The 11334-nt window shown below is 49.4% G+C and overlaps 1 protein-coding gene across 3 annotated transcripts in view; it reads left to right on the top strand.

Annotated features, from left to right (window-relative positions):
* Positions 1–11334, top strand: part of GTSE1 (G2 and S-phase expressed 1) — a 64534-nt gene that overhangs the window by 32328 nt on the left and 20872 nt on the right. For all 3 annotated transcript variants that reach the window (XM_073573511.1, XM_073573512.1, XM_073573510.1), the window contains 3 exons: positions 14–247; positions 861–1035; positions 1123–1272. In XM_073573511.1, coding sequence (XP_073429612.1) covers positions 14–247; positions 861–1035; positions 1123–1272 — 559 coding nt within the window. The remainder of the gene's footprint in view (positions 1–13; positions 248–860; positions 1036–1122; positions 1273–11334) is intronic.

Below are 11334 nucleotides of genomic sequence, written 5' to 3'. Positions count from 1 at the left end.
TCTGCTTCTTTAGTGGGATTGCTCAGAGCACACCATTGGGAGCCGCGAAAGGCATGGCAGGCAACATAGCACCAAGGAGCATATCTGCTACTCCCAGCGCAAAACCTGTGTCTGCCTTACCAACACCTATCAGCCGCCGAACATCTGGGATTGTGACACCAAGAACTATCCCAAGACCCCTTTCTTCTCTGAGACCTGCAACAGCTGTCCATGCATCCATCCAATCTGCTAAAAAGTCACCTACTGGGTAAATGGGTCACAATGTATTCATTTCTCTGTAGTAGCCTAGATAAGAACAAGTTATCAAATCTGCATCGTGACTGGGGACAGCCTAGGCAGACGGGTGCAATTCTTCGGCTATTGTTAATTATTGGGAGTTGTTGTATCACCCTAACTTCACTATAGGATTGGTTACTCTGTGGGAAACGCCTTCAGTGGTAACCCGAGTGTTCAAGCTTTTAATTTCCCTTAAATGCAGAATACATTAGTAGACATTACTATATACTATTGGCGTGGTGTAAGCGCTTTATTGCACCTATAAGGGTCTCTAGGGCCATGTGCAGACACTGCCAAAAGGAAGCAAACTTTGTTACAATTTTTTATTCGAATTCTGGCACAAACTCTGTCCATGACAATGTCACAAGTCTGAAAAAACAATAGGAGAGCGTGATGCTCAGACCATGTGTTTTTTTTTTTTTTTCTGTATATTTTGTACTTTGGTTGCTGATTTTCGCTGCAGATTTTACACTGGTAAGCCATAACTCTGTTTCTAGTGGAAAATCTGTTACCAAAGCGTGATGCAGTGATTAAAACAGGCTTCATTTACTCCTTTCTGAATTACTTTATAAATCTGCTTCTAGCTATGAAGAGTGTGAACAGGTTCTGAGCAAAGTCACCAAGAGCCCATGCTCACCCACTGAGGAAGACCATGCAGCTTCTACAGTACGATGCTCCTTAGACTTTTCTCCTGAAAGCAGACCTGACCTTGTAGCACAAAGCGAAGAGACCGATTCAGTGGCTGAGAAACCACCACAGGCAAGATTGCAATTTAAGAAGTTTTTTGTTTTTGTGTGTGATCACAAAAATGACGACTTTTTTTTTTTTTTTTTTTCCCCCCCCCAGGATTTAATTGACATTGCGGTGGATAAAGCTGATATTAAATTAAGAAAAACGTCCTCTGTAGACACGGAATGTCAGCCTCTTATCGACCTGTCAAACACTCCTGAACATAACAAAAGACCTGGCCCACTCAAGCCGGCTAATATTGGACAGGTAAGTTACACTGGCCTAAGAGTATGTTATAGTTCTTGCTCATAATGCTTTTTCTGAAATATCCTTCATAGTTTTTTTTTTTTTTTTTTTGTCTAATTCCATTAATCAATATTGTTCTAGCAGCAAGCTGGCATCTTGTTTAATTTACTCACATGGCTTCTAAAATTCCGCAGCGCTTTACATACATTATTGGCACTGTCCCCATTGGGGCTCACAGTCTAGATTTCTTATCAGTGTAGCTTTGTAGTATGGGAGGAAACCCACACAAACACTGGGACAACATACAAACTTGCAGATGTCCTTGGTGGGATTTGAAGTGCTAACCACTGGGCCACCGTGCTGCGTACTTTAACACTGACACTATAACAACAGAGAGCTCATGAGGTAATCTTGGCTACTGGGCCTTGGTTAAAGTGAACCTGTCAGCAGGCTTGTGCACAGTAACCTATAGACAGTGTCAGGTCGGCGCCATTATACTGATTAAATACCTGGGTTGATGACATCCGTCTTGTGGTTGTTTAATCTTTATTTTCAATTTTGAGTTAATGATCTGCCCGTGCCCTGTGGCGGCCTGTAAAGGTCTTCATGTGGGGCTCTGATTAGATATTCCTAATGTACAATGCTGACAAGTCTCTGATCCCGCACTAACCTGCCTTTTAGTTTACATAACGAATATATGTACATACTTAAAAAAAAAAAAAACCCCTTCTGCAGGCAGGTGCAGCATAATCTCCTGTTTAATGTGCCGTTAATAAATGTGCTTTGTTTTCCTGAGAATTAAAAAAAAAAAAAATTCATTTTAAAATGGTACCTGCAGAGTAACAGCTATTGGTGTATTTATAGGTGATCTGATAGCTGCTACAGCTCATGCGCCGGCAGTGCCATCTAGCTAGAGAATGAATATAATAATAATTATATACAGTGTGTATGTATATTATATTTTTTTTTCAAAACTCCCCCCTTCACCCCATTCAAAATAAAACAATTAAATCAAACAGTTATTTGGTACCGCTGCTTTCACAATTGCCCCATCTATCAATAATGAGGATTAACCTGATCGCTAAACGGTGTAGCGAGGGGAAAAAAAGGCAAAACGCCAGTTACTACTTTTTTTTTTTTTTTTTTTTTGTCGTCACCGCGACATTGCATTAAAATGCAGTGACAGGTGATCAAAAGATTGTATCTGCACCAAGATGGTATCATTAAAAAAACATCAGCTCGGCACGCAAAAAATAAGCCCACACTCAACCAGGGATCACGAAAAATGGAGATGCTACAGGTATCGCAAAATGGTGCAAATTTTTTTTAACCCCCTTCCTGACATCAGACGTACTATCCCGTCCATGGGACGCGGGCCCCTATGCCCATGGACGGGATAGTACGTCTACCGCGATCAGCGGCGCCCACGTGGTGAGTCAGGGGCGGTCACGGACCGCCCCCGACATGTTAACCCCTTGCACACCGCGATCAAACATGATCGCGGTGTACCGGGGGTTAAAGGGAAGCATCGGCAGGGAGGGCTCCCTCCGTGCTTCCCTGAGCCCCCCACGGCAGCGCAATGTGCAGCGCTGCTGCGGGGGGCTCCTTTCCTGCAGGCCCCCGAATCCAAGATGGCGACGGGGGCCTTCAGGGGCCTGCAGGAAGCTGGCTTCCTCAGTGCCTGCAAAGCGCAGGCATGAGGAAGCCTTCTGCACTGCCTGTGACAGATCGCTGATCTGTCAGTGATCTGTGATGTGACAGATCAGTGATCTGTCACAGGACAGTGATGTCCCACCTGGGACTATTTAATAAAGTTAAAAAAAATAAAGTGTTAAAATAAATTAAAAAAAAATCGCCAAATAAATTAGAAAAAAAAAAAATATTCCCCCAAATCCATTTTTTGGAAATAAAAAAAAAAACAATAAAAGTACACATATTGGGTATCGCCGCGTCCGTAACGACCCGCCCTGTAAAACTGTCCCATTAGTTAACCCCTTTAGCGAACCCCTTAAATTATTTTTTGCTTTTTTTATTTTTTATCATACCGCCAAACAAAGTGTAATAACGCGCGATCAAAAAAACGCATATAAATATCCATGGTACCGCTGAAAACGTCATATTGTCCCGCAAAAAACGAGCCGTCACACAGCATCATCAGCGAAAAAATAAAAAAGTTATAGCTCACAGAATAAAGTGATGCAAAAATAATAATTTTTTATATAAAATGGTTTTCATTGCATAAAACCGACAAAACATAAAAAACGACCTAAATGAGGTATCGCTGTAACCGTACTGACCCGAAGAATAAAACCGTTTTATCAATCTTATCGCACGCGGAACGGTGTAAACGCCCAAACCCAAAAGAAATTCATGAAACGCTGGTTTTTGTTCATTCTGCGTCCCAAAAATCGGAATAAAAAGCGATCAAAAAATGTCACGTGCCCGAAAATGGTACCAATAAAAACGTCAACTCGTCCCGCAAAAAATAAGACCTCACATGACTCGGTGGGTCAAAATACGGAAAAATTATAGCTCTCAATATGTGGTGATGCAAAAACTATTTTTACAATAAAAAGCGTCTTTTAGCGTGCGACAGCTGCCAGACATAAAACCCACCATAAATAGTAAATCAAACCCCCCGTTATCACCCCCTTAGTTAAAGAAAAATAATAAAATAAAAAAAATGTATTTTTTTCCATTAGGGTAGGGCTAGGGTTAGGGCTGAGATTAGGGTTAGGGGTGTGTTGGGGTTCGGGTTGGAGTTAGAATTGGGGGTTTCCACTGTTTGGGCACATCAGGGGCTCTCCAAATGCAACATGGCGTCTGATCTCAATTCCAGCCAATTCTGAGTTGAAAAAGTCAAATGGTGCTCCTTCCCTTCCAAGCTCTGCCATGCGCCCAAACAGTGTTTCTCGTTCGCCTTATTGGGGGACACAGAGACCATGGGTGTATGCTGCTGCCACTAGGAGGCTGACACTATGCACAAAAAAAGGTTAGCCCCTCCTCCGCCGTATACACCCCACCGACCGGCAGGAAGTTCCTCAGTTTAGCTTAGTGTCAGTAGGAGGTGGACACGGGTCTTTGATTAGACCCATATCTACCTCGATGTGCGTCGTTTCTTTTCAGGTTTTTCCGGAGGGATACAGTGTGAATAGTCACCTCTGTAGTCCCACAAAGAGACTGAGTACGGCGTGTACTGCCACCCCGTATCCTCATAAGTCTACAGCAGGACCAAGACCCCTAACATGGATGTGGCGTTCTAGATGGTCCTCGCTCCCTGTCTCCCACCCACTCGCCTACCAGAGCCGGTCGGTCGGTTGAGGCGCAGGATACTCTCCTTGAAACAGTACGCTGGATGAAACGGATCAGGAGGATAAGTATGAGACCTGAGTCCCATTCTCCCCTGCGGGTTCCACGCCAGGCCACTCCATGGATTCTTCGGCAGCGGTCGCTGTGACAGTGCTGCGGCGCCTCTGCGTCGCCTCCAGGCGGCCGATGCAGCTATTTAGGCCCTGGCTGGTTATTGGACAGCTCTTCCCAGACCCCCCCCCCCTGCCGGGTCCTAGCTGTCCTCAGTAGCGGCCACCGCGGCGGTTCTGCGACGCCTCCGCGCCGCCCTGTGCTGACAGGCGGCCGCCTCTTCTAATCCAGGCCCCGTCTTCATCTGGGGCCTTGTCCGGCGTTGCGGCCACGCCCCCCGCCTCCATTCTCGGGCGGGCTTCCCTCCTGCCCGCTCTAAGCCCGCCCACAGCCTTCTCCCCTCAGGTTGAGCGTCCCGGAGGCGGCGCCGTCCCTCCCACCCTACCATCTTAGCGGGCGGCACCATTTTTATCATCGGCGCCTAGCCCCGCCTACCTCCCTCCTCTGCATCTGCAGGAAAGCGCGCGCTTCCTGCTCGGCTCCTCTCTGGCTGCCGCCATTTTCGCAGCCTGTCAGCCGGACGTTGTTCCCTCAGCCGTGCCCCTGCAAGCCGGACGAACCGTGCATCTCCATTTATTGGAAGCTGCGATAGGACACCGGACCGTGAGTAGCTCTGCATACTGCAGACTGACACCCTCCTCTGCCTCCTGTCCCCCAACCTTCCGGCAAGGCTTCAGTGACTGTCCGTCAGTATGTCTAATTCAAAGTCTGACCGCGCTCGTCCCCCTGCCTCCTCTGGCACCTTAGTCAAGTACTTTGTGTGCTCTTCTTGCAATCGCAAACTTCCCTCAGGTCAGTCCACTCCCCTCTGCCTGGACTGTAGCAATCCAATCCAGCCCGACGCCGCTCAGGAGCCATCCATAGCCCCAGTGGTGAGTGAGCCCCCCATGCCGGGCTGGGCCTCCTCTCTATCACAGTCAGTGGCAGACCTCACCAAGGTGTCTCAGTCCCTAGTAGCCGTTCTGGACAAGTTGCCCTTGGGAGCTTCGGCGGGACCCAGCACGTCTCAGGACGTCCCATCTGAGCCAGCCAGCGGCAGTCGCAAGAGGCCCAGGCAGGACCTCCAGGCGGAGTCCTCCCCTCGTCCTACCTCACCCCATAGTCCCCAGCAGTCTCCCTCTCGGGCCTCCTCTCCCGAGTCAGGCGAAGCGCTTTCGGAATCGGAAGGGGTCTTAGAGCTGGATTCGGACCAGGATGCAAACATGAAGGTTACGGTGTAAAACCTCATTGCCGCGATTCACCATACCTTCGACATCGCTGACGCCCCTGCGAAATCCCCAGATCAGGAGGTTTCGTTCAGACGGGCGGAAACACCATCCAGGGTGTTTCCCTTCCATTCTGAGTTTGGAAAGATTTTTACAAAGGAGAGAGAAGATCCGACCAGACGCTTTCAAAGAGGAAAGCGTCTCGGCGTGCTGTACCCGTTTGCTAAAGAGCTCACGGACAACTGGGCCGCTTCTCCCTCGGTGGACCCTCCAGTGTCCAGACTTTCTAATAATACCGTCCTTCCGCTGTCAGGTGTGGCGTCTCTAAAAGATTCTAATGATAGGATCATAGAATCTCTAGCAAAATCTGCCTTCGAAGCGGCATCAGCAGCGGTATGTCCAGTCTTTGCTTCTTCTTGGGCAGCAAAGGCCATATCCACTTGGGCAGACGACCTTCGGCAGGGCATTCTGGATAAGGCACGACCAGAGCATTTGGCCGATCTCGCCAATCAGATTTCCCATGTGGGGGATTATCTGCTTTCTGCCTCCTTGGATGCCGCATCTTGCGCAGTTCAGGCGTCAAGTAACATCGTGGCAATCCGACGTACAATTTGGCTCAAGGCCTGGCAGGCGGACTTGTCCTCTAAAAAGTCTCTGACCAATCTGCCTTTTGCCTCGCAGACCTCCTCCAAGGCGTCAGTTTCGTCCCTTTCGGACTTTCCGCCGTTTCAATACGGCGGAAAACCCTTCCAACCAGCAAAGGCCACAGGCACGTCAGGAAAGAAAGTTTCCTTCAGGCCCACTCCGTCCTGGCGGTCCCACTCTTCCCAGGGAAGACCGTCCAGATCTAGACCTGGACGGTCTACATCCGCATGACTACCATCGGTCTCCCGTGGGTCCCTTCCAATTGGGAGGTCGACTTCTTTTCTTCAGCGACGTCTGGCTCGCCTCAGTAGAGGACACTTGGGTCAGAGAGGTTGTATCAACAGGATACAAAATAGTTCATTTCTCTTCCACGGGATCGCTTCTTCCAATCCCGTCCGCCGAGGGATCCGGCCTTGGTCCCGGGGTTCGGTTCGGCCATCGCCTCTCTTCTCAGTTCCGGGGTGATTGTGCCCGTTCCCGAATCGGAACGCTTCACAGGGTTTTATTCAAACCTGTTTGTGGTGCCGAAAAAGGACGGGGCAGTTCGGCCCATCTTGGATCTCAAGTTACTCAACAAGAGAGTTCGCCTTCGCCACTTCCGGATGGAGTCAGTACGCTCGGTAATTGCTTCCATGGAGGAGCAGGAATTCATGGGTTCCATAGACATCCAAGATGCCTATCTACATGTGCCCATATTTCCCGGACATCAGAAGTTCCTGCGGTTTGCGATTCACCACGAACATTACCAGTTCGTCGCGCTTCCTTTCGGGCTCGCCACCGCTCCCAGAGTCTTCACGAAGATTATGGCGGCGTTGATGGCCTTGTTGAGGATCAGAGGTCTCGTTCTTTTTCTGTACCTCGACGATATCCTGATCAAGGCTCCCTCCTTTCAACAGGCCCGCCTAAGTGTGGCGATCGTTCTAGACACCCTGTCCAGTTTTGGGTGGATCGTCAACCGGACAAAGTCCTGTCTGGTCCCTACTCAACGCCTTGTGTTTCTGGGCCTTCTGTTCGACACTCGTCGGTCAAGGGTATTTCTCCCACAAGACAAGATCCTTTCCCTGCAGCAGGGCGTGCGATCATTACAGATCACACGATTTCCATCCCTCAGGACAGCCATGAGGGTCCTGGGGAAGATGGTGGCGGCGATAGAGGCATTTCACGCCAGGCCACTCCAGCAGGCCATTTTGTCCAGGTGGAACAGGTCGGCTCTGTCTTTGGATCGTCCGGTTCGCCTTTCATGCCGGATCAAGTGGTCTCTCAACTGGTGGTTGATGTCTCCCCTCATTCTCTTGGGGCGGTCTTTTCTTCCCGTTCACTGGCAGATTGTCACTACGGACGCCAGCCTCATCGGCTGGGGTGCAGTGTTCCGCAATCACACTGTTCAGGGTCGATGGTCGACTCAGGAATCAGCTCTGCAGATCAATGTCCTAGAGATACGAGCGATCCATCTAGCTCTCGTCCACTGGGAAAGGCGCCTCAAGGGCCTGCCTGTCAGGATTCAGACAGACAATGCCACAGCGGTGGCGTATATCAACCGCCAAGGGGGGACACGGAGTGTCTCAGCTCTGGCGGAAGTGTCCAGAATTCTTCAATGGGCAGAGACCTTTGTTCCAACGATTTCCGCGGTTCACATTCCCGGCGTGGACAACTGGGCCGCCGATTTCCTCAGCCGCGAGGGTCTCGCGGCAGGGGAATGGTCCCTACATCCGGAGGTGTTTCATCTGCTCTGCCGTCGGTGGGGAACTCCGGATGTAGACCTCATGGCATCTCGCCTCAACAGGAAAGTCCCACAATTCGTGTCCAGGTCTTGGGACCCTCTGGCAGTGGGCGCCGAAGCTCTGGCCGTCCCTTGGTCACAGTTCGAGCTCCCCTACCTGTTCCCTCCTCTGCCTCTTCTTCCAAAGTTGTTGAAGAAAATCAAGGCAGAGGGGATTCCAGTCATCCTCTTCGCCCCGAATTGGCCCAGAAAGTCTTGGTTCGCGGACATTGTCAACCTTCTCGCGGACGCCCCCTGGAAGCTTCCCGACAGGGCAGATCTGCTGTCTCAAGGCCCGATTTGCCACCCCAATTCTCGGTCGCTCAATTTAATGGCGTGGCTGTTGAGACTGAGGTTTTGAGACGGGCAGGATTCTCTGATCGGGTAATTCATACCATGATCCGCGCCAGAAAGCCTTCTTCTTTGAAGGTCTATTACCGTACTTGGAAAGCCTATTTCTCCTGGTGTGAGACCAATGACATCGCGCCCTTGGTTTTTTCGCTCCCTTCTATTCTGGCATTTCTGCAGGCAGGGCTGGATGCGGGGCTTGCTCTCAGTTCCTTGAAGGGTCAAGTTTCGGCACTGTCCATTTTATTTCAGAAAACTCTGGCCTCCCGGCCCCAGGTCAAAACCTTCCTCCAGGGTGTGGCTCACACGGTTCCTCCGTACCGAGCGCCCGTGGATCCTTGGGATCTTAATTTGGTTCTTCAGGTTCTGCAGGGTCCTCCTTTCTGGTGGCCATTACCTCCATCCGACGTGTGTCGGAATTAGCAGCACTTTCTTGCCGCTCTCCTTTTTTGGTCCTTCATCAGGACAAGGTAGTTCTGCGGCCTCCGCCCTCTTTTCTTCCGAAGGTGGTATCTTCGTTTCACCTCAATGAGGACATTGTTCTGCCATCCTTCTGCCCGAGCCCAGCTCACCCTCGGGAGTGGTCCTTGAACAACCTGGACCTAGTCGGGGCATTGAGAGTCTATCTAGCCCGGACGACTTCCTTGCGGAAGTCAGACTCTCTGTTCATCATTCCTGACAGGGCGAGGAAAGGTCACCCAGCCTCAAAGGCCACTATTGCGCGCTGGATCAGATCGGCAATTTTGGAGGCATACCGGGTCAAGCATCGAGTGGCCCCTCCAGGGGTCAGAGCGCACTCTACCCGGGCGGTGGGTGCCTCCTGGGCGGTGCGCCACATAGCTTCCGCGCTGCAGCTTTGCAAGGCTGCAACGTGGTCATCGGTTCACACCTTTGTGAAATTCTACAGGGTCCACACCTACGCTTCGGCGGGCGCCAGCCTAGGTAGAAGGATTCTGCAGGCTGCGGTGGCGAGTGCACTGGCCTGATGGAAGTTTGTTTCCCACCCCAGGGACTGCTTTGGGACGTCCCATGGTCTGTGTCCCCCAATAAGGCGAACGAGAAAACAGGATTTTTTGGGTTGCTTACCGTAAAATCTGTTTCTCGGAGCCTTCATTGGGGGACACAGCACCCTCCCATGTTCTACAACTCCTGTTCTTATGTTTGTCGGTTTGTTACAGTTGAGTTGTTTGTTCTGTTCACAATCTATTCTGTTACTTCTCCTACTGCTTTCTCACTAACTGAGGAACTTCCTGCCGGTCGGTGGGGTGTATACGGCGGAGGAGGGGCTAACCTTTTTTTGTGCATAGTGGCAGCAGCATACACCCATGGTCTCTGTGTCCCCCAATGAAGGCTCCGAGAAACAGATTTTACGGTAAGCAACCCAAAAAATCCTGTTTTTACCCCCACATGTAGGGTATCGGCCTACTCAGGTCAAATTGCAAAACAATTTTTGGGGTCCAATTTCTCCTGTTAGCCTTAGGAAAATAAAAAATTGGGGGCAAAAATATCATTTTTGTGGAAAAAAATGATTTTTTTTATTTTCACGTCCGAGCGTACTTCTGTGAAGCACTTGGGGGTTCAAAGTGCTCACCACACATCTAGATAAGTTCCTTAGGGTGTCTCGTTTCCAAAATGGGGTCATTTGTGGGGGGTTTCCACTGTTTAGGTACGTTAGGGGCTCTCCAAAGGCAACATGACACCCGCAGACCATTCCATCAAAGTCTGCATTCCAAAACGTCACTACTTCCCTTCCGAGCCCCGACGTGTGCCCATACAGTAGTATTCTCCCACATATGGGGTATCAGCATACTCAGGACAAATTGGACAACAACTTTTGGGGTCCAATTTCTCCTGGTACCCTTGGGAAAATAAAAAAATGGTGACTAAAAGATCATGTTTGTGGAAAAAATACGAATTTATTTTCACGCCCGGGCATTATAAACTTCTGTGAAGCACTGGGGGGGTTCAAAGTGCTCACCACACATCTAGGTAAGTTCCTTAGGGGGTCTAGATTCCAAAATGGTGTTATTTGTGGGGGATTTCCACTGTTTTGGTACATCGGGGGTTTTCCAATCGCGACATGATGTCCTATCTCAATTCCAGCCAAAAACGTCAAATGGCGCTGCTTCCCTCCCGAGCTCTGCCATGCGCCCAAATAGTGGTTTACCCCCACATGTGGGGTATCAGCGTACTCAGGACAAATTGCACAATAACTTTTAGGGTCCTGTTACCCTTGGGAAAATAAAAATTGGGGTGAAAAGATCATTTTTGTGGAAAAAATGATTTTTTTTAATTGTACAGCTGTACGTTATAAACTTCTGTAAAGCCCTTGTGGGTTAAAAGTTCTCACCACATATCTAGATAAGTTCCATGGGGGGTCTAGTTTCCAAAATGGGGTCACTAGTAAGGGGGTTTCCACTGTTTAGGTACATCAGGGACTCTCCAAATGTGACATGGCGTCCGATCTGAATTCCAGCCAATTTTGCATTGAAAAAGTCAAACGGCGCTCCTTCCATTCTGAGCTCTGCCATGCGCCGAAACAGTCGTTTCCCCCCACATATCAGGTATCAGCATACTCAGGACAAATTGCACAATAACTTTTGCAGTCCAATTTCTCCTGTTACCCTTGGTAAAATAAAAAAAATTGAACCTGAAGTATTTTTTTGGTGAAAAAAAGTTAATGTCCATTTTTTTTTTTTTTTTAAA

This window comes from Dendrobates tinctorius, unplaced genomic scaffold (genome assembly GCF_039654945.1).
Source record: "Dendrobates tinctorius isolate UK_male_01 unplaced genomic scaffold, ASM3965494v1 ptg000035l, whole genome shotgun sequence".
Lineage (NCBI taxonomy): Eukaryota > Metazoa > Chordata > Amphibia > Anura > Dendrobatidae > Dendrobates > Dendrobates tinctorius.
Note: the sequence above shows the minus strand (reverse complement) of the source record. Positions and strands in the feature narration are given on the sequence as shown.